The sequence below is a fragment of the Gopherus flavomarginatus genome, chromosome 20 (assembly GCF_025201925.1).
Source record: "Gopherus flavomarginatus isolate rGopFla2 chromosome 20, rGopFla2.mat.asm, whole genome shotgun sequence".
Taxonomy (NCBI): domain Eukaryota; kingdom Metazoa; phylum Chordata; order Testudines; family Testudinidae; genus Gopherus; species Gopherus flavomarginatus.
Genome location: NC_066636.1, coordinates 6825699 through 6849294, shown reverse-complemented (window position 1 = coordinate 6849294; position 23596 = coordinate 6825699). Strand labels below are relative to the sequence as shown.

Sequence of the window (23596 nt, the reverse complement as noted above, 5' to 3'; positions counted from 1 at the left end):
AGAACACCTGACTCCAATTAACCTGCTAAGAGTCAGTTGAGGCTGTTAAGCACCTGACTCTAATTAAGGCCCCTCTAATGCTATAAAAGGGCTCACTCCAGTTAGGCCAGGGAGCCAAAGGAGAGTAAGTGCAGTTGAAGGGCTGGTTAATGAAGACACCCTCAAGTCATTGGTAAGGGAGCCCAGGGTAAGGGTGAAGAACAGAGACGCAGGAGAGCTGTGGGGAAGTGGCCCAGGGAAATGTAGCAACTCTGGCAGTGAATGGTTGGCTGCCAACAGCTGCTACCATTAAGGTCCCTGGACCGGAACCCGGATTAGAGGGCAGGCCTAGGTTCCCCCGCAACCCACCACTACAAGAACACCCCCTGGGAGGGGAAGACAGGCCCCTGTCAGGACAGAAGGCTAAACTGTTTTGGTATGGGGCCATAGGAGCAACAGAGACTGTGGGAGTTCTCTCATCAACCTCCTTGCTGGCTTATGATGAAAAGGGCTCAGTAGCCTCAGTCCCTGGCCCTAGAGAGAAAAGGGCTATGTGGAGTGAGCCTCTGAAGCCTGGAATTGCGGAACCCACTGGGCAAGGTCAGAGCTCTGCCACACATAGAATTTTGGAAGCACATATTTGTTGCTGGCTTAGTGAAAACTTATGTACCCCACCAGCTTGGGGTACACATTCTGTTTTCTGGCAGTCTGATCTGAGACTGGTGCTCTTAGCCATGTCCCACAATAAGCAGCATGACGGGCACACTGCTAGAGAGATGATATAAAGATGTGACCAAATGGGAATTTTTTGTACTATTTTTGAGTTCTATGTGTGCCTCACTTTCCCTTTTTACCTACTTGGCTGGAAAGGGACTGTTTGTTCTTGGGGCATGCTAACGCAGAGGTTTGAAGGCACCTAGCAGCCTGGGACTAAATGGGTAATTGGAAAGGGACTAGCTGGCAATCCCATATCAGTGGAGAATTCATAAAGACAATAACAAATCCAATTGCAAGGACATTTAAACCCAGCAACCAATGACCATGGATTGCCCCACCTCTCTGTAGGAAGCCAAGCAGCTTTTCCCCAGCTCGGGAACAAAGGACTGGAGAGGTATGAGATAAAAGTTGGCTGCTGGAGCCAGTCAAGGTGCTCTCAGCTGGAGTGTAGCCAAGGAGGTCAAACAGAGAAAGAACCAAGGGCTTCATTACAGCTTGGGTGGGCTCTGGGCTATGCTTTCACCGTCATTTCTCTACGCAAACCCAAGGACTTCCTACACTGTGTTCCAGATCACTAATAAACCCTTCTGTTTGGACAATGCTGTGTTAGTGTCACTGAAAATGCTGGGTGAGTTGCATTGATCCCTGAAGAGAGGACAAGTCTCATTCAGGCACTGAACAGAACTCAGAGTGTGAAGCAGAGGTGCTGAAGGCCCAGAGGTCCAGTCTAAAGAGGTGGTGAAGATACATAGCTGACCCAGGTGGAAGAGACCCCAAGGGAGTCTGGCACACTGAAGGTGATCCTCCTAGAGACTGTTCCAAAGCAGGGGCCACAGCAGTGATCTTGTGGATCCATGACAAAAGGTCAGGGGCCAGCTTGCCCTGTGGATCCATGAAAATAGACCTCACAATGCAGAATTAATTCAGCTATGCAGCATTTAGGGTATGTCTACACTACGGGATTATTCTGATGTTACAGAAACTGTTTTTTTAAAACAGATTGTATAAAGTCAAGTGCACGTGGCCACACTAGGCACATTAATTCACCGGTGTGTGTCCATGTACCGAGGCTAGCGTCGATTTCCGGAGCATTGCACTATGGGTAGCTATCCATAGCTATCTCAAAGTTCCCGCAGTCTCCTCTGCCCATTGGAATTCTGGGTTGAGATCCCAATGCATGATGGGGCAAAAACAGTGTCGCGGGTGATTCTGGGTAAATGTCGTCACTCAATCTTTCCTCCCTGAAAGCAACGGCACACAATCATTTCGTGCATTTTTCCCTGGATTGCCCTGGCAGACGCCATAGCATGGCAACCATGGAGCCCGTTTAGCCTTTTGTCACTGTCACCATATGTGTGCTGGATGCTGCTGACAGAGGCGGTACTGCAGTGCTACACAGCAGCATTCATTCGCCTTTGCAAGGTAGCAGAGATGGTTACCAGCCCTATATCACCGTCTGCAATTGGAAATTGGAAATGACGGTTATCAATCCTTTTGTACCATCTGCTGCTGTCATGGGTGCTCCTGGCTGGCCTCGCTGAGGTCAGCTGGGGGCACATGGACAAAACTGGGAATGACTCCCCAGGTCATGCCCTTCTTTATGTTTTGTCTAAAAATAGAGTCAGTCCTGCCTAGAATATGGGGCAAGTCTACTAGAGAACCAGAGAGCACAACCGCACAGACCCCCAGATATCCCACAGGAATGATGAGCTGCATACCATTCTAGGGGGTGCCCCTGCAACAACCCCCGCCCATTGCTTCCTTCCTCCCACACCCCTCCTGGGCTACCATGGCAGTTATCCTCCCATTTGTGTGATGAAGTAATAAAGAATGCAAATAAGAAACACTGACTTTTTACTGAGATAAAATGAGTGGGAGGCAGCCTCCCGCTGCTATGATAGTCCAGGCAGTACAGAATCTTCATTAGACATGAAAGGGGGTGGGGGAGGCGCTCAGCCTCCAGTTGCTATGATGAGGACGGTTTTCAATCCTTCTGTACCGTCTGCTGGGAATAACAGGGAGTCATTCCCATTTTTGCCCAGGCATCCCTGACCGACCTCACCGAGGCCAGCCAGGAGCACTCATGGGATGATGATGAGGATGGATATCAGTCATTTTGCACCGTCTGCCACCGGGGAGGGATAGGGATGCTGGTTTTCAGCACTGCAGCACCTCGTCTACCAGCAGCATGCAGTAGACATAGAGTGACATTGAAAAAAGGTGAGAAACGATTTTTCCCCTTTTCTTTTGGGGAATGGAAGGGGGCAAATTGACGACATATACCCTGAAACACTCAGGAAAATGTTTTTGACCCTTCGGCATTGGGAGCTCAGCAAGATTGCAAATGCTTTTCGGAGACTGCGGGGACTGTGGGATAGCTGGAGTCCTCAGTCTCCACTTCCTCCCTCCATGAGCGTCCATTTGATTCTTTGGCTTTCCATTATGCTTGTCACACAGCACTGTGCTGAGTCCCTGCTGTGGCTTCTGTCTATCATAGCCTGGAGATTTTTTCAAATGCTTCGTCATTTCGTCTTCTGTAACGGAGCTCTGATAGAACAGATTTGTCTCCCCATACAGCGATCAGATCCAGTATCTCCCATACGGTCCATGCTGGAGCTCTTTTTGGATTTGGGACTGCATCGCCACCCGTGCTGATCAGAGCTCCACACTGGGCAAACAGGAAATTAAATTCAAAAGTTCGCGGGGCTTTTCCTATCTACGTGGCCAGTGCATCCAAGTTCAGATTGCTTTCCAGAGCAGTCACAATGGTGCACTGTGGAATACCGCCCGGAGGCCAATACTGTCGAATTACGGCCACGCTAATCCTAATCCGACATGGCAATACCGATTTCCGTGCTAATCCCCTCATCAGGGAGGAGTACAGAAATCGGTTTTAAAAGCCCTTTATATCAATATAAAGGGCTTCGTTGTGTGGACGAGTGCAGGGTTAATTCGGTTTAACGCTGCTAAATTCGGTTTAAACGCGTAGCGTAGACCAGGCCTTAGATACTACAATTATGGGCATGCTAAAAACCATCTGAACAATAGAAAAATAAATCGGATGCTCAACATTTATCTTCTTTTTACTCTTCTGTGGCTGTTCAGCATTATACATGGCAGCTGAGGGCATAAGAACAGAGAATAAGGTGGATAGTGGATAAGGAGGTGTTCCTTGGGGGTTGAATGATGGTCTTGATCCCAACCTTCAGTATCTAAAGAAAACAATAACCCTAAATAAAATGTTAAACAATAAAGTTATTACATTAACTCCATGGAAAGATTAAAATCTGGGAAAAGAAAAAGCCTAAAGTAGAGCTACAATTTTCCATATTGCTGATACTGGAACTACAGACTCCTTTAGACACAGTTCAGCATTTATTATGGGCTGGCATGGTCTCACCTCAGCATTCACATCTGAGACGTGGATGTTGGTGCTTGTTTCTCGAATGGTGTTGCTGAGAGTTTCTCCTTTTTGATAAGTACGGATGAGTGTGGCTGGTTAGTGTATATGAGCCCTCGTCTTTGTACCCATCATGACCATCTCACGTTCATGAATGGTGGGGACATTCATTTCACAGGTAGACAGATGTTTTTGCAGCTTGGTACGACTGGCACCAATACAATGGAAAAGTTATCTCTGATGAAAAACATACTGATGTCCCATTGAAAATGGGAACTTTTGCCGAAACCACTACATTTCAAGTAGGGTGACCAATTTTTCAGCATTGCTCATCGGTTGTGGTTTCTTTTATATTTTGAAAATTGTTAAGGATTTTGGATAATGTTAAGATTGGAATTGTCCAGTAAGAAAATTTTGCCTTATTTATTAAATACTGAACTTTTGCTATTTCTAGGGCGTGTTAACACTCAGAACTTCGTATTCTTTGTAACACTTCTCTTTGCCATTCTGAGGTAAGAAGAAAGCTCTAAACCTAGGGTCTACTTTCCCTAAGCCATAACGATTCCTACCTACAAAAACGTTAACTCTGGGGTAGCTTGGAACTGACTTTGGAGGAATGGAACCAAATGATCCTTTCTTCCACTCTAGCACTTCACCGTTATTCTCATTTACCAACATTCTGAAGTTTGAGGTGCGATGTTCTTGATCAGCATTGGAATAGTAACAATATGGACCTTTACTTTCATTGAAAAACCCAACAGAACATCCTGCCTCTGCACAGACATACTCTCTGCGAGATGCCTCCTCATTCCAGATGGAAACTGCCCCGCTTGGAATTGACCCTTCCCAATCAACCCATTTCAGGTTTTCGTGGTCATCAAAAATGATCTGGCCCTTGTTCTCTGGAGGTGTTTTGCTCTTCTCCTCATCTGCTGTGTAAATATTCAAAGCAGAGGTCCCTTCCTGGAGGCTGGAAATCAGGGATGGTGCAGCATGGTTGTTATTTCCCAAGACTAAAATGAAAAAAAATGTAAAGCACATGAGTGGAATTCACATTTCCATTTTTTTTCCATTTCCATCTCTGTGTGTGTGTGTGTGTTGGGTGTTCTCTGTTTAATACAGTAATTAATGCAGGGATGGATTTTCTACTGTGGTCTGATCTGCCAGTATTGAAATGATATGTATTTTGGTAAGGTTGATGGTTACTTTGGTGGTAACCTTTCACAAATGACACTAATCATCCAAGCCTATAAGGAACACCTCAGTTTCCAAAAGGTTTCTATTGCCTCCTTCTCTGAGTACCAGATAGTACCTGCCCCTGCACAGGCATGTTTACTTTGAGCCTTATTCCTAATACGAGTGATCAGAGAGGGGAAGAGCCTTGGCTCCACTCACTCCACAACTTGAGCTAGCACAGGAGGTCAGAACGCGTAGGGGGAAAGTGAGAACTGCCAAAAACCAAGCAGAGTTGGACCATGAAAAGGAAATTAAAACCCACAATAAAACGTTCTATAGCCACATAAATGAAAAGACAACAAGGAAAGAAGAGAGGCTGTAATAACCTTAGTCCCAGATTTGGACCTTAGCGTCCAAAATATGGGGGTTAGCATGAAAACCTCCAAGCTTAGTTACCAGCTTGGACCTGGTACCTGCTGCCACCACCCAAAAAATTAGAGTGTTTTGGGGCACTCTGGTCCCTCTGAAAAACCTTCCCTGGGGACCCCAAGACCCAAATCCCTTGAGTCTCACAACAAAGGGAAATAATCCTTTTTCCCTTCCCCCCTCCAGGTGCTCCTGGAGAGATACACAGACACAAGCTCTGTGAATCCAAACAGAGTGAATCCCCCTCTCTGTTCCCAATCCTGGAAACAAAAAGTACTTTCCTCTTCACCCAGAGGGAATGCAAAATCAGGCTAGCCACTTCAACACACACAGATCTCCCCTGATTTCTTCCTCCCACCAATTCCCTGGTGAGTACAGACTCAATTTCCCTGCAGTAAAGAAAAACTCCAACAGGTCTTAAAAGAAAGCTTTATATAAAAAAGAAAGAAAAAATACAAATAGTCTCTCTGTATTAAGATGACACAATACAGGGCAATTTCTTAAAAGAATATTAAATAAACAGCCTTATTCCAAAAGAATACAAATCAAAGCACTCCAGCACTTATATTCATGCAAATACCAAAGAAAAGAAACCATAGAACTTACTATCTGATCTCTTTGTCCTTACACTTAGAAACAGAAAATAAGAAAGTAGAACTACTTCTCCAAAGCTCAGAGCAAGCAGGCAGCCAGAAAACAAAGACTTCAGACACACAATTCCCTCCACCCAAAATTGAAAAAATCCGGTTTCCTGATTGGTCCTCTGGTCAGGTGCTTCAGGTGAAAGAGACATTAACCCTTAGCTATCTGTTTATGACACGCCCCCCAAATTGCAGACAGTGGGGAAGCTCACTGGCGGCGATTTCCTTCTAGAACTTGAAAATAAACAGATTAATACAACACATACACCTTTACATATACTCCTAAGTATATAACTAACAGACTTTTACATTTTAAGAACACTTTTTAACTACTGAATTCTGGGAAACTCTCACGGGAGAGTGCATCAGCAACTTTATTAGAAGCTCCTGTGATGTGTTGAATTTCAAAATCAAAATTTTGGAGAGCTAAACTCCAACGAAGAAGTTTCTTGTTGTTCCCCTTGGCAGTATGAAGCCACTTTAGTGCAGCATGGTCAGTTTGTAGTTGGAACCGCCGTCCCCAAACATATGGGCGTAGCTTTTCCAGGGCGTACACAATGGCATAGCATTCCTTTTCACTGACTGACCAGTGACTTTCCCTCTCAGACAGTTTCTTGCTGAGAAACACGACAGGATGGAAGTTGTGATCTGTTGCTTCCTGCATGAGCACTGCTCCTATACCACGCTCAGATGCATCTGTGGTTACTAGGAATGGCTTGTCAAAATCCGGGGCCCTGAGCACAGGGTCAGACATGAGCGTTGCCTTAAGTTGGGTAAAGGCCTTTTGACACTCATCAGTCCACTTAACTGCATTTGGCTGGGTCTTTTTGGTCAGGTCGGTCAGTGGGGCAGCGATTTGGCTGTAGTGTGGTACAAATCGCCTGTAGTATCCGGCCAAGCCTAAGAAGGATTGGACCTGTTTCTTTGACCTTGGGACAGGCCACTTTTGGATAGCATCCACCTTGGCCTGTAGGGGGTTTATGGTTCCTCGACCCACCTGGTGCCCCAGGTAAGTCACTCTGTTTTGGCCTATTTGACACTTTTTGGCCTTAACAGTTAGTCCTGCCTGCCTGATGCGCTCAAAGACCTTTTCCAGGTGTAGTAGGTGTTCGGGCCAGGAGTTTGAAAAAATGGCCACATTATCGAGGTAGGCAACTGCAAATTCTCCCAGTCCAGCTAGTAGACCATCTACCAGCCTCTGGAAGGTGGCGGGTACATTTTGAAGGCCGAAAGGAAGGACATTGAATTCATACACCCCCGCATGGGTGACGAATGCTGACCTCTCCTTGGCAGGTTTATTTAGTGGTACTTGCCAGTACCCCTTGGTTAAGTCTATTGTAGAGATGAACTGGGCACGTCCCAACTTTTCCAATAGCTCATCGGTACGTGGCATTGGATAGTTGTCCGGACGAGTTACAGCATTTAGCTTACGGTAGTCCACGCAAAAGCGTATTTCCCCATTGGGTTTGGGTACCAGAACCACTGGAGATGCCCATGCACTGGTAGATGGGCGGATTATACCCATCTGTAGCATGTTCTGGATCTCCCGTTCTATAGCAGCTTGGGCATGAGGAGACACTCGGTAGGGTGGGGTTCTGATTGGGTGAGCATTACCTGTATCAATGGAGTGGTATGCCCGTTCAGTCCGTCCTGGGGTGGCTGAGAACAATGGGGCGAAGCTAGTGCACAGCTCCTTGATTTGCTGCCGCTGCAGACGTTCCAGAGTGGTTGAGAGGTTCACCTCTTCCACGCCACCGTCTTTTTTCCCGTCGTAGTAGACACCGTCAGGCCACTCAGCATCCTCTCCCTGGACTGTAAACTGACAAACCTGTAAGTCTCTGGAATAGAAAGGCTTGAGAGAATTAACATGGTACACTTTAGGCTTTAGTGAGGAATTGGGAAATGCTATGAGGTAGTTTACAGCTCCCAGGCGCTCTTGGACCGTGAATGGCCCTTCCCATGAGGCTTCCATCTTATGGGCCTGTTGCGCCTTCAAGACCATAACCTGGTCTCCTACCTTGAAGGACCGATCTCTGGCATGTCTGTCATACCAGGCCTTTTGCTCTTCTTGAGCATCCTTTAGGTTCTCTCTAGCAAGGGCTAAAGAGTGTCGGAGGGTGCTTTGTAGGTTGCTTACAAAGTCCAGCATGTTAGTTCCTGGAGAAGGCGTAAACCCCTCCCATTGCTGCTTCACCAACTGTAATGGCCCCTTAACCTCGTGACCATACACAAGTTCAAATGGTGAAAACCCTAAACTGGGATGTGGTACAGCCCTGTAGGCAAACAGCAACTGCTGCAACACTAGGTCCCAATTATTGGAGAATTCGTTGATGAATTTTCGTATCATGGCCCCCAAAGTTCCATTGAACCTTTCCACCAGGCCATTGGTTTGATGGTGGTATGGGGTGGCAACCAAGTGATTCACCCCATGAGTTTTCCACAGTTTTTCCATGGTCCCTGCCAGGAAATTAGACCCTGAATCTGTAAGGATGTCAGAGGGCCAACCTACCCTGGCAAAGATGTCTGTTAGGGCCAGGCACACAGTGTTAGCCCTGGTGTTGCCTAGAGCGACTGCTTCTGGCCATCGGGTAGCAAAGTCCACTAAAGTCAGTACGTACTGCTTTCCTCTGGGCGTCTTTTTTGGGAAAGGGCCCAGAATATCCACAGCTACTCGCTGAAATGGGACCTCAATTATGGGGAGTGGCTGGAGAGGGGCCTTGACCTGGTCTTGAGGCTTTCCCACTCTTTGGCATACCTCACAAGACCGGACATACTTGGCAACGTCCTTGCCCATCCCCTCCCAGTGGAAGGACTTCCCCAACCGGTCTTTGGTTCTGTTCACCCCAGCATGCCCACTGGGATGATCATGGGCTAAGCTTAAGAGCTTCCCCCGGTACCTAGTTGGAACCACCAACTGTTTTTGCGGCTGCCATTCTTCCCGGTGTCCACCAGAAAGAATTTCCTTGTATAAAAGTCCTTGGTCTATAACAAACCGGGATCGATTAGAAGAGCTGAGAGGCGGTGGGGTGCTCCGTGCCGCCGCCCAAGCTTTCTGAAGGCTGTCATCCGCTTCCTGCTCAGTCTGGAACTGTTCCCTTGAGGCTGGGGTCACCAGTTCTTCCTCAGACTGTGGACTGGGGCTTGGTCCCTCTGGAAGCGATGTAGGTGATGGGGTTGTTTCCGTTGCTGGTGAACCGCTCTCCGCTGGTGCACCTGAGGGTATTTTAGGCTCTGGCTGAGCCTTTTGGGTATGGTTGTCTTTTGCTTCTGCCAGTTTTGGCTCGCTGGCGCCCTCTGGCGTTGAGTTTGAAGATGGGGTTGCACTTGCTGGTGCTGGTTGCTGTTCCAGTTCCGGGCCTGGGACTGGAGATGCTGTGGCTGTTTCAGTGGTAGGCATGGAATCTGGGTCCACTACCTCTGTCTGGGTCTCTGGTAACACAGACGGGGCCTCTGTGGACGGTTCAGGAACAGGAATGGGTCTGGAAGCTTGCCTGGTTTGGCTACGTGTAACCATTCCCACTCTCTTGGCCCGCCTCACCTGGTTGGCCAAGTCTTCCCCCAGTAGCATGGGGATAGGATAATTGTCATAGACTGCAAAAGTCCACATTCCTGACCAGCCTTTGTACTGGACAGGCAGTTGAGCTGTAGGCAAGTCTACAGCTTGTGACATGAAGGGGTAAATTGTAACTTTGGCCTTTGGGTTGATGAATTTGGGGTCAACGAAGGATTGGTGGATAGCTGACACTTGTGCCCCCGTGTCTCTCCACGCAGTAACCTTTTTTCCGCCCACTCTCAAATTTTTCCTTCGCTCCAAGGGTATTTGAGAGGCATCCGGGCCTGGGGATCTTTGGTGTGATGGTGGTGTAATGAATTGCACTCGCATGGTGTTCTTGGGACACTTGGCCTTGATATGTCCCAGTTCATTACACTTAAAGCATCTTCCATCTGATGGGTCACTGGGCCGAGGTGAGTTACTGGAGACTGGTGAGGTTGAAGGGTAGGGTATCTGTGGCTTTACTTGGGTGGTATGTGGGGTCTTTGGCTGTCCTCGGTTGTAGGGTTTATGGTCTGTGTGCCCCCTGGGGTAATCGTTCCCCTTGACAGTAGCTTTCTTGCTTTTTGCCAGTTCCATCCATTTGGCTCCAATCTCCCCCGCCTCAGCGATATTCTTGGGGTTTCCATCTTGTATGTACCGCGTGATGTCTTCAGGAACACCATCCAAGAACTGCTCCATTTGTATGAGGAGGTTCAGTTCTTCCAAGGTTTGAATGTTGTTTCCTGTTAGCCAGGCCTCATAGTTTTTTGCAATGTAGTAGGCGTGTTTGGGAAATGACACCTCTGGTTTCCACTTTTGGGTTCTGAAGCGCCGACGGGCATGATCTGGGGTTATCCCCATCCTGTATCTGGCCTTGGTTAGAAAAAGTTTATAGTCATTCATTTGGTGCTTAGGCATTTCAGCTGCCACCTCTGCTAAAGGTCCACTGAGCTGTGACCTCAATTCTACCATGTACTGGTCTTCGGGAATGCTGTACCCAAGACAGGCTCTTTCAAAATTTTCCAAGAAGGCCTCGGTGTCATCACCTGCCTTGTAGGTGGGAAATTTCCTGGGCTGTGGAGCAATATTTGGCGCCGGGTTGTTAGGGTTGGCTGGCACAGGCAGCCCAGCTTTTGCCAACTCCAGTTCATGTTTTCTCTGTTTTTCCTTCTCTTTATTCTCTTTTTGTTGTTTTTCCATTTCTCGGTGGTGGGCCGACTCTTCTTCTGCTTGTTTCCTTCGGTAGGCCACCTCTTCTTCTTCTTGCTTCCTTCTGTGGGCCAACTCTTCTTCTGCTTGTTTCCTTCGGTAGGCCACCTCTTCTTCTTCTAGTTTTCTTTTGTGTGCTGCCTCCTTGGCTGCCTCTTTGGCTTGTTCTTCTCTTTCTTTCATCTCCATCTCTTTTTGTTTTATTTCCAGTTGTCGCCTGTGTTCAGCTTCTTTGATTTGTTCTTCGGCGTCAATTTTTGCCTTAGAAGTCATGGTTCCTGTTTTCTTGTGTTGGGGTGCCCTCCGGTGTTTATCTTCCGAACTGCAGGCTCTGTTCCCTCCTGGAGTCTGCCTAGCAACAGTGCTTTTTTCCTTTTCTCTCTCTAGCTAATGTTCAATGAAGGGAAACCAGAAAAACTACTTTATTTGCATGCCTATAAGTGCTGGTATGACTCTCAATGGGAGTGCTATTGTGTGACAAAAGACTGTTAATAGTCCTTAACGACTTCTGCTTAACATGCAAGCCACAAACTGCGAGAGAGAGCAGAAAAAAAAATTCTCTCTGGTTCCCTTTTAAAACCAACTGCTTCTCTCTGCTAAAAAGCCCTTAGCAGAGAAAAGAAAAATATAATATTTCTACTGGCTTCTGGATTCTAGTCCCACCAGCTGCACACCATGTAATAACCTTAGTCCCAGATTTGGACCTTAGCGTCCAAAATATGGGGGTTAGCATGAAAACCTCCAAGCTTAGTTACCAGCTTGGACCTGGTACCTGCTGCCACCACCCAAAAAATTAGAGTGTTTTGGGGCACTCTGGTCCCTCTGAAAAACCTTCCCTGGGGACCCCAAGACCCAAATCCCTTGAGTCTCACAACAAAGGGAAATAATCCTTTTTCCCTTCCCCCCTCCAGGTGCTCCTGGAGAGATACACAGACACAAGCTCTGTGAATCCAAACAGAGTGAATCCCCCTCTCTGTTCCCAATCCTGGAAACAAAAAGTACTTTCCTCTTCACCCAGAGGGAATGCAAAATCAGGCTAGCCACTTCAACACACACAGATCTCCCCTGATTTCTTCCTCCCACCAATTCCCTGGTGAGTACAGACTCAATTTCCCTGCAGTAAAGAAAAACTCCAACAGGTCTTAAAAGAAAGCTTTATATAAAAAAGAAAGAAAAAATACAAATAGTCTCTCTGTATTAAGATGACACAATACAGGGCAATTTCTTAAAAGAATATTAAATAAACAGCCTTATTCCAAAAGAATACAAATCAAAGCACTCCAGCACTTATATTCATGCAAATACCAAAGAAAAGAAACCATAGAACTTACTATCTGATCTCTTTGTCCTTACACTTAGAAACAGAAAATAAGAAAGTAGAACTACTTCTCCAAAGCTCAGAGCAAGCAGGCAGCCAGAAAACAAAGACTTCAGACACACAATTCCCTCCACCCAAAATTGAAAAAATCCGGTTTCCTGATTGGTCCTCTGGTCAGGTGCTTCAGGTGAAAGAGACATTAACCCTTAGCTATCTGTTTATGACAGAGGCCGCTAAACACTGAGGATGGGCTGGAGATTGAAGATAATCTAGACATGACCCAATAAGTAAATGGATAGTTTGCCTCAGTTTTTAATGAGGGTAATGAGGGGCTTAGTCTTAGTGGCAGGAAGGCTAATGGAAATGAGGATTTGGAAGTGGAAATAGCACATCCGAGGTGGAAGTCAAATTCAAACAGCCTAATTGGAGCAAATTGAGGGTCCTGGCTAATCTGCATCCAAAAATATTAAAGGGACTGGCACAGGAAATTGCAAGCTCAACAGCAAGGGATTTTTAATGTATCTGTAAACTTGGGGGACATACCCTGTGAGAAGACAACTGCTAAAATAGTAGTAATACATGGCTTGATAGCATTCATCACCATGTATTTTTGACAGGTTTCCATGCCCCATTTTGGGCTTATGTCCTGCCTTCCCATCCTGTTTCCGCTGGCGCTGAAGTGTGTTGTAATAAAAAAAGACCAGGCATATAAAAATGTTAACGGGGTCTGTCTTCATATACGCTTGTCTTTTAAAGTGTTTATTCCTTTACAAAACTTAACATAACTTTCACCTGTATTTGTTAAAAAGCAGGCAAAGAAGCAGCCTTCTTCTCTCTGATCTACTGGTTTACAAAGGCTGTGTTGGTGACAGCTGTTTTGCTGCAAAACTGTCCTAACTGAAAAAATGACCAGTGCTAGCCTAAAACCTAGGGAAAAACTTTTTTATACTATATATTACTTTTATAAACAGGTTTTCTGTGTTTTTAATACTGGGTTCTTTCTGCATACTTACAGTTTATTAAAACACTTATGCCAATGAGACTAAATGAAAAAAGTGTCTTCAGGTAGCCTGTTTTTCAAAGGGGTCTTCTTTTCTAATCCACTACCTTCAAAAGGCTGTTTCAAGTTGCTCTCACTAAAAACATTGGGAAAAAGCTTTTAAACACTTTTTCTTAGTCAGGGTTTAGGCCAGAGCTGCTTCTGCATGCTTTTTTTTCATTGAAACACTCCTGTAAATAAAGGGTTGTGTCTTTAGGTAGGTTTGTCTTTTAAGTGTTTACTTAATAAGTTAGAAAAGAGGGGGTTTTTTAGCATTACTTTAAAAAATACATTTTTGAACTGTTTACATTATGTGTTGGTCAGCTTTTGTTACAGTGTGAAGGAAAACAGCCGGTCCTGGTTGTTTAGACAAGAGCAGAGCAGGGGCCTTTTTACTTGTTTCTCTCTGGGGGAAAAAAAAAAGGCGGGAATCCTCTGGCTACATACTTCTTTTAGCTTTAATGGTTAAAAAGCTTTTATTTTACATAGTAAGCTTATTTACAGTTAAAGTTACTATTCTTTCTAATACAAGTATTTGGCATAATTTTGTTTTAAAAGCAGGCCTAGAGCTTTCTTGTTATGTTCTGGTCTTCTTATCTCTGATCCACTAACTCACACACGCTGGTTTTGCTGATAATGGCTTTGCTAAAAAAGCATGCTGTTTCAAAGTGTTCTTACTAAAAAATAATCCATGTTGGTTTAAAACAGAGGGAAACAATTATCATTATACATTACTTTTATAAACACGTTTTCTGTGTTTTTAACTCGAGGCTGTTTCTGCATGCTCACTTTATATTGAAACACCTATCCAAAGGGGCTAAATGAAAATTTGTGTTTTCAGATAGACTTGTTTTTCAAAGCTGTCTTCTTTTCTAACCCGCTAACTTAAAAAGTCTCCTTCAAATTGTCCTCACTAAAAACATAGGAAAAAGCTTTTAAAATCTTTTTCTTAGTCAGGGTTTAGGCCTAGGGTGCTTCTGGATGCTCTTTTTTTAATAAAACATATGCAAAAGGAATGTGTCTTCATATAGGCTTGTCTTCTCAAGTGTTTATTCCCTTAAAAGCCTTACTATAACTTTCACCTCTATTTGTTAAAAGGGGGGGGAAGAAACAAACTTCTTCTCGGATCCACTGGTTTACAAAATAAGGGAAATATAAACTGTCTGTTACTAAGGATCTGTGGTTCAAACCTGGGGTCTTCTGGCCTTCTTATCTCTGATCACAGAGGCTGTTTTTGCTAACAATGGCTTTGCGGCAAAAGCCTGTTGTTTCAAATTGTGCTTACTAAAAAATAACCCACATTAGTCTAAAACTTTTTTGTCACTATACATTACTTTTATAACCAGGGGTTGTTTCTGCATGCTCTTTTTTTATATTAAAACACTTATGCCAAGGGGGCTAAATAAAGAAATATGTCTTTAGATAGACTTGTCTTTTCAAGTGTTTAGTCCTTTACAAGACTTTCACCTCTAGTTGTTAAATAGTGGAGAAAGAAACAAACTTCTTCTCTCTAATCCACTAGTTTACAAAATAAGGGATATATAAACTGCCTGTTACTAAAAACCTGGCATTTTAAACCTGGGGTGCATCTGCCTGTTCTTTTTTTATTACAACACATACAAAAGGGATGTCTTAGGTTTGTCTTTTCAAGTAATTACACCTTTGCAAAACTTAATGTAACTTTAACATGTGTTTGTTAAAAAGCAAGTAAAGATGCAAACTCCTTCTCTGTGATCCACTGACTCACAGAGGTTGCTTTGCTAACAGGAGCTTTGCTGCAAAAGCCTGATGTTTCATATTTTGCTTACTAAAAAATAACACATTAGTCTAAAACCTAGGGGAAAACTTTTAAAATTGTGTGGTTTTAACTTTTATAAAAACCCCTATGTAAAGGGGCTACATGGCGGGAAAAATACTGGAGGTCTGTTTCTTTAGCCAAGAATAAGACAGTTAAAAGGGGGAGAGGAGAGGAGGGAAAAGAGGAGGGAGATGGCTCTTGTTTAAAATCTTGGGACTCTAGGATTGGTTTAGGAAAATGAATTCTGTGATGCTGTTGTAGAACAAACTCCGATTGATCCGAACTAAAGGTAGTGATAACAAGCCTGAGAGGGTCTGAAACTGGAAAGTTGCCTCATTCTACAGAAAGACTGGAAAGGTAAAAATTCTCTCTCTCTCGCTCTCATTCTCTGTCTCTCTCTCTTTCTGATTCAACCATGTACTCTCTATTTTTGCCCTTTGCAAAGGGGGCTCTCTTTCCTCTTTTCTTACCCTCTTTTTTTTTTTAACTTCTCTTTTTTTTTTAACCTACGCTGGTATTGAATAGTTTAAATGCATTTTTATTCACTTTTTTACCATGTGCTTACCAAACACGCTCTGCCTTAGTAAATCCCCTTTTAAACCTAGTTTTCAATATTATTTAATTTTTTCTTAAGCTAAACCTTTACAACCCTCTCTCCTTACTCAATCACATCCATATAACTTTTCTTTCCTTTTTTCTCTAAACCTTGCCCAAATTTTCTTTTTTCATCTTTAAACTCTCTCATTCTATTCTTTCAACCTTTCTCTCAATGTACCCAAGCACAAACACACACAACACTTCCCCTATTCAAACACACACACACATTTTTTTTTCAAAATGGCTGATGCCACCAAACTTCAGTGCCAACGGAAACAGGGTGGGAAGGCAGGACATAAGGCCCAAATGGGGTATAGAAACCTGTCAAAAAAAAGCATGATGATGAATGCTATCGAGCCATATACTACTAATAGTCCCTATTTTTATGAAAGAGAAAAATGTGATTCTGTGACTAGAGAATTTCTAATATAGTGCCTACTTTTATGAAAGGGAAAAAAGTGATCCGGGAATGTACAGGCCTGTTAGTTTGACCTCAATTGTATGCAAGGTCTTGGAACAAATTCAGAAGGAGAAAGTACTTAAGGACATAGAGGTGAATGGTAACTGGGATAAAGTACAAAATGGTTTTACAAAAGGTAAATTGTTCCAGACCATCCTGATCTCTTCCTTTGAGAAGATAACTGATTTTTTTGGACAAAGGAAATGCAGTAGATCTAATCTACCTGGATTTCAATAAAGCATTTGATATAGTTCCACAGGGGAAATTATTAGATAAATTGGAGAGGATGGGGATTAACATGAGAATTGAAAAGTGGATAAGGAACTGTCTAAAAGGGAATCTACAACAGGTTATACTGAAAGGTGAACTGTCAGGTTGAAGGGAGATTAGTAGGGGAGTTCCTCCAGGATTTGTTTTGGAACCAAAAAGTGGGAGTGTGCTAATAAAATGTGTGGATGAAACAAAGATGGAAGGTATTGCCAAGATGGAGGCAGACTGGAATATCATACAAGAAGATCTGGACTACCTTGAAAACTGGAGTAAAAGAAATGGGATGAAATTTAACAGTGCAAAATGCAAGGCCATCCTCTACACTGAGGACCTACACTGGAAGCAATAGAGGAGAAGAAAGACCTGGGTGTATTGATTAATCACAGGATGACTATGAGCTGCTAACGTGATGCATCTGTGAAAAAGGCTAAGGAAATCCTACGCTGCATTAGGTGAGGCACTTCCAGTAAAGCTAGGGAAGTGTTAGTACCATTGTTCAAGGCATTTATGTGAGACCTCACCTGGAACACCATGTGCAATTCTGGTCTCTCATTTTTAAGAAAAATGAATTCAAACTGGAACAGGTGTAGACATGGGCTACTAGGATGATAAGAAGAATGGAAAACCTACCGTATGAGGGGAGACTCAAAGAGCTTGTCTTGTTTAGCCAAAAGAAGGCTGAGGGAGATATGCTTGATATCTATAACTACGGCAGAGGGAGGGAGAAGAGTTAAGTGCCAATGTTGACACAAGGACAAAGGGAGATAAACTGGCAATCAACAAGTTTAGGCCTGAAATTAGATGAAGGTATCTAAACATCAAATTAATGAAGTTCTGGAACAGCCTTCCAAGGAGAGCAGTGGGGGCAAAAAACCTAACCGGCTTCAAGACTGCACATGATAAGTTTATGGAGTGGATGGTGTGATGGGACTGCCTATAATGGCATGTGGCCCATCTGTAACTGCTAGCAGCAAATATCCCCAGTGGCTAGAGATGGAATACTCGACGGGGAGGGCTCTGAGTTACTACAGAGAATTCTTTCCCAGGTATCTGACTGGAGGGTCTTGGCAACATTCTCAGGGTCCAACTGATCACCACACTTAGAGCCAGAAAGAAATTTCCCCCCTGCAGCATGGGTCATGGGTCACTTGCAGATTTAAACTGGAATAAAAGGTGTATTCGCTGTAACTTTAAGTTTTCAATTCATGATTTGAGGATTTCAGTAACTCAGCCAGAAGCTAGGGGCCTATTACATCAGGGGATGGGCGAGGTTCTGGGATCTGCAATGTCCAGGAGGTCAGACTAGATGATCATGATGGTTCCTTCCGGCCTTAAAGTCCATGAGTCTATTAGTCATAATTTGCTACTGTAGTAAATTGCTACTCGCATGAAGCAGAAGGAAGCAGGGAGTGTCTCTAAAGCAGAATGCCTCCCCAGGCTGTGCCCCACACCTAGCTCAGGGCTGTGCCTAAAGGCATAGTCTAGCCCTTAGTTAACAATTCTTTTGACATTGCATGGCCTAGAAATGAATCCAGCTCACTCTCCCATAGCTATTTTGGCTCTGTTGTTTATAGAGAGGTACAAAAACGTGAAAGTTACTTCAGAAACTGAACCAGTCTGATTCTGACACATACAGAGGGGTGCAGGGACTCTGACTCTGACACAAATGAGTGATCACCAGACTGATACACACATGGGAGCCAGTCTGATTCTGAGGGCTTATCTATACACCATTCACAGCAAACTAGGGTGTGACTCTACCCCACACTAGCCTGCCACACATTAAGTTCCCATGAGGACTCTGCTGATGGGCACCAACTGTTCAGTAGTGTGCTTTGATCTACTCCTGTTTCAAAGCAGGGTAGATGAAAACACGATATGGAATTGTTAATATCCAGCAGCAGGTTCCACACAACCAGTTAATGAGTGGAATAGCTTTATACCCCAGTTTGCTGTGAACAAAGAGTTTGTATAGACAAGCCCTTATACATACATGGGAGTGATCTTATGATGCATACAGGGCGTGTTTTTGTGTGTATGATAAAACTGACACATATGGGAAGCCTGATCTGACTCACACACAGAGGGAGCAAAAGATCTGTTGAGTAAGAAAGTGAATTTGTACATGGGCACTTTTCTGACCAGAACCAAATTTTATGTCAGAATGTAAGAACATAAGAATGGCCATACTTGGTCAGACCAAAGGTCCATCTAACCCGGTATCCTGTCCTCTGACAGTGGTTAGTGCCAGGTGCCCCAGAGGGAATGAACAGAACAGGTAATCATCAAGTGATCCATCCCTTGTCACCCATTCCCAGCTTCTGGCAAACAGAGGTGGGGAGCACCATCCCTGCCCATCCTGGGTAAGAGCCATTGATGGAACTATCCTCCGTGAACTTATCTAGTTCTTTTTTTTACCCTATTATAGACTTAAACTTCACAACATCTTCTGGCAAAGAGTCCCACAGGTTGACTATGTGTTGTGTAAAGAAATACTTCCTTTTGTTTGTTTAAACCTGCTGCCTATTAATTTCATTTGGTGACCCCTAGTTCTTGTGTTACGGGAAGGAGTAATTAACACTTACTTGTTTACTTTCTCCACACCAGTCATGATTTTATAGACCTCGGTCATATCCCCCCTTAGTTGTCTCTTTTCCAAGATGAAAAGTCCCAGTCTTATTAATCTCTCTCATACAGAAACCGTTCCATAACCCATATCATTTTTTTTGCCCTTTTCTGAACCTTTTCCAAATCCAATATATCTTGTTTGACATGGGGAGACCACATCTGCATGTAGTATTCAAGATGGGGGCGTACCACGGATTTATATAGAGGCAATATGATATTTTGTGTCTTGTTATCTATCCCTTTCTTAATGATTTTCCACATTCTATTCACTTTTTTGACTGCCACTGCACATTGAGTGGGTGTTTTCAGAAAACTATCCATAATGACTCCAAGATCTCTTTCTTGTCCTATTAGGTTCATCTCAAACTGTGTCCCTTTGCTAGTCACTGGTCTGTGGCTATTCAGTAGGAAAAGTCTCTGGAGATTACAGCCCCTTTGGAATTACTGACCTTTTTCTTTTTCCTCCCCCATCTCGGAAGCAGATTCGTTCAAACTAATCTTTTCCAAGAGTTCTGTGTCTGCATCCATGGCCATGTCCTTCTTGTAGAATTCCAACTTCCTATAAAATTTCAGGGAGGAAAAGTGAAAAACAACAATTGTTATTACAAGAGGAATTTTAGGTAGAAAAAATATAATTATCCAAGGTACTATCCTGTGAGGACATCAGTTAACACCACTTCTTGAGCAAGAAAATATTTTAATAGATTCAATAGATCTATTTTTAATAGACTCAAGTGGTCATAGCTGTGGTTCTGTCTTTTCCTAAAAAAACTAGAACCTTGAGTAGAATCTAGGGAGGTAACAAAAGTCTAGGTATAGAATCAGAACCTGGGGCAAGGCATGGAGATAAGCAAGGTCAGTATAGGGCCAGCAGGTGCAAGTTGGTTTGGAGGCATGGAGATCAACCCCATGGGGCAAGATGAGGAGAAAGACCAGAAAAGGATCAGGACATGGGGGAGTGACGCCTTGGTATGTTAGGGTTAATGAGAACACTGCAGGCTCAGGAAGTGGGATGGGCCATAGGGTGTTGGGGATGGTGCAAGGTCAGAATCGAGCCAGGTGTGGGGATAGTTAGGGAAAACTGTGCACAAATGAAGAGGGATGAAAGGGAATGTGGAAGTAGAAAAAGAACTGACAGGGATTTGAAGGGGTTTTTAATGCATGACAGTCTCTGTTAGCAAGAGTCAGCTAACTGCTTGCTAACAGAGACTGTTAGCAAGACTTGCTAACTGTAACCCTAATAACATGAGATTTGTAGAAGCGAGGATTGTGTGAGGCGAGTGGGAAAGAACTGTATGAGAATTTGTTGCGATCTTGTGTAGATAAGATAGAATGTGGACTAGAGTCAAAATAAGTGAGAAAAATAAGTTATGAGGATGGCCTGTGTATAAACAGAATGCAGCTGTTGCTTGCTACTGTCTGTACAGTGTTGCTTATTATTGTCTGTAATAAAGGTATAAATGTTTGCTGTAATTGTTTACCTGTAGAGAGACCTGCTTAGGAGGGGGAAATCCTGTATCCTAGTGCACTCTCTCCCTCTATGCAATTGCTTGAGAATAAAGTATATGACTTTGCTGCACCCAACCAGAAGTGAGAACCGTGTTTTTCTCCGACAATTTGGGGGCTCATCCAGGATGGCAACACCTACTGAGACAACGGCAGCTGCTGTGGATTGTTCCCCTTTGAACCCCATGGCACCACAAGAGAGGTATGAGACCTTTTGAATTCTCTATCGGGGTATTGGAGAAGAACTGTCCATGAGGCCGTCTGTCTCCGTTGGGCTCAGGGCCGGCTCTAGCCATTTCGCCGCCCCAAGCACAGCGGCACGCTGCGGGGGGCGCTCTGCCGCTCGCCGGTCCCGCGGCTCTGGTGGACCTCCCGCAGGCGTTCCTGTGGAGGGTCCGCTGGTCCCACGGGCTCTGGTGGACCTCCCGCAGGCGTGCCTGTGGAAGCTCCATCGAGCCGCGGGACCAGCGGACTCTCCACAGGCATGCCTGTGGGAGGTCCACCGGAGCCGCCTGCTGCCCTCTCGGCAACCAGCAGAGCGCCCTCCGTGGGATGCCGCCCCAAGCACGCGCTTGGCGTGCTGAGGCCTGGAGCCGGCCCTGGTTGGGCTTACGTCATCTGAACTTATTGACTGTGCAGCAAGATCAAATGCAGAGCGGTACTGGGGAACTGTTTTGCCATCCCCAGTAAGGTTAGTTTGAAGTGGTACTGGGGACTTAGTTGTGCCACCCCACAATAAGGTAGTTGTATGCGGTACTGGGGAACTGTTAGCTTGGCAGCCCCCAATAAAGTTAATGCATAAGGGAAATGCATTAGGTATGCACAGGTGCTGAGGGGTTTTTACCACCTCAAGAGGGGTTGTCACCACCTCATAAGGGAAAGTGTATTGAGTTTGGACACAAGGTACAGATGCATCATGGTATTTAGAAACAGAGGCCTTGGGTGGTGGGGTATACACAGTGTGAATGAGAGTTGCCAGAAGACACCCAGAGTATTCTGCGAAGCAATAGCTCATGACCAGAAATATTCTAAAGCAAGCCCAGTAACTCCACCTAGAGGATCTGTTGAAGATCCAACCCACAGTGGGCTGACTCGGTCTGGCATTGTCCGGCGAGGAAGCTACCTGGGCCTAGGAGTGTGTGAACCCATCTTCCCTCCTCCTTCTTTTCTCCGTGTTCCTCTCCTATGTGAGTGCCCTGTAGGGTGAGATCCTTAGTTTATCAGCCGCTAGCGAGCAGGGTGTTTTCCCTGTGTGTGATTGGAAAATGGGTGAGAGACAACCTAAGCATTCTCCCTCACCTCCTAAGGGTACCCCAGCATATTACATGTACGTACATTATGGTCCTAAAACCTGCAGGTATTGAGACATTGGAATCTTTACACGTGTGAAAATCCATCTAAACAATGCCCACTAGAAGGTACCTTCAATCTAGATAAGATCATACATCTCAGAGGAACTTTTAATCACCAAAAAAAGCCTCTGACACACAGTGGGAGCAATTTGTCTAATGAGGAAAGTAACGGGTTAATTTGAAATTCAGCTTGGCCCAGAGATAAAGAGAAAGTTGCTCTGCGTTCAAGGTCAAGAATCAATGCAGACCATGCTAAGTACAAAGAAAAACTGCTTTTGGCCCCAGTTGGCTGTGAAAAAAACATAGACAGAGGCAAACCAAAGGCAATACAAGTTACAGGACTGAGATTACATTTGCAAAGCTTAACTGTCCAGTGAGATCCAATAGTCTGCCTTTGCGACCCTGGAGCTGGTGTGGTTTGGTGACGCTGAAGAAACCACAGGCAGTCGACCTGGCCTGGAATCTCTGAAAACGATGCTGCAGGAGATCCCAGAGTGTAAAAGAACTGCCCTCCCAAGAGCGGAAGCGTGTTGGAAATTCTGGACAAGCAGTATACAGGATAATCTCCCGTCCACCTCTCCCCCTTCTCTGAATGTTATACACAGACGTGGCCAGTCTGGATGTACGTGCGTGAGTATGAAGTGGCTTAGGCTTGGCATTAATGTTTTTTTTTCCCTGAGTGATGTGGGAGTGTTCCCAACACTCTCTCTTGTTTTATTTTATGAATGAAGCATTAAAATTCAGTCATATGGTGTGTTTTCTTTATCTTCCCCCAACGATCCTGCGGTGTCAGCCTGATCACCTGACACGAGGGATAGATTGGTAACAGCAATTTGTCACAGTTGGTGGGCAACTGAAAAGTGGGGGAGCCCTGCAGAATTCACACCGTTTGTTTTGCCCTTGTTATTTTAATGTTTGCTTTGCTTGATATTGTTGGTGTTATATGTTGAGGACTGAATGATTAAAGGTGTGCCCACTCTCAGCTGCAGTAAGTCTGAGAACCAGAGAGGGCTTTAGCATTCCTCTCTCCACCCCAGTTGACTGGGAAGGGTCAGGTGGATCTACCCCCAGTCGTAGCAGGACTGAGCAATAGAGAAGTTGGAGAAAAGGGAAGAGATGTGTACTTGATAACTAGAATTGAGCAATTAAGAGCATAGATCATGAACCAGGCAGCAACTCAAACCTATGCCCAGGGCAAGATGCAGGCCTTGAGATAGGACTTCCAGGCAGAAAAGGAAGCATTGGCTAAGCAAGTACTGGTCCTTCAGAGACTTGTCAAAATTTAACCATTTGTGCTCAGCATACGCTGTAACAGCAGTGTGTTTGCCACAAGAGGAAACTGAATATTTAAACGCCCATGTGCCATGCATTTTTACCCAGGTGGCAAGCCTTGTGAGTAAGAATGTTTAAGGGAAGAGACCAGGAAGGGTGGGGGCTAGTTGAGAAGCCCACCCTCCTAGCTAAATTGGTAGTGGAACAAACCGGTGCCCATGGAAGGGACGGTTCAGCAAGGAAAGCAGGATCGGGCCCAAGCGGGCAGGCAAC

General features: G+C 44.7%; 1 protein-coding gene across 4 annotated transcripts in view; it reads right to left on the bottom strand.

Annotated features, from left to right (window-relative positions):
* Positions 1–3096: 3096 nt before the first annotated feature.
* The window catches only part of LOC127037832 (natterin-3-like), a 32239-nt gene continuing 11739 nt past the window's right edge, over positions 3097–23596 (bottom strand). For 3 of the 4 annotated variants that reach the window (XM_050929964.1, XM_050929963.1, XM_050929961.1), the window contains exons 2-3: positions 19643–19752; positions 3754–5109 (exon numbers count right to left, since the gene is read on the bottom strand). In XM_050929964.1, coding sequence (XP_050785921.1) covers positions 4547–5109; positions 19643–19727 — 648 coding nt within the window. In that variant the 5' untranslated portion in view covers positions 19728–19752 and the 3' untranslated portion in view covers positions 3754–4546. Of the gene's footprint in view, positions 5110–19642; positions 19753–23596 lie in introns of all 4 variants that reach the window. The other variant, XM_050929965.1, reaches the window with a different exon arrangement.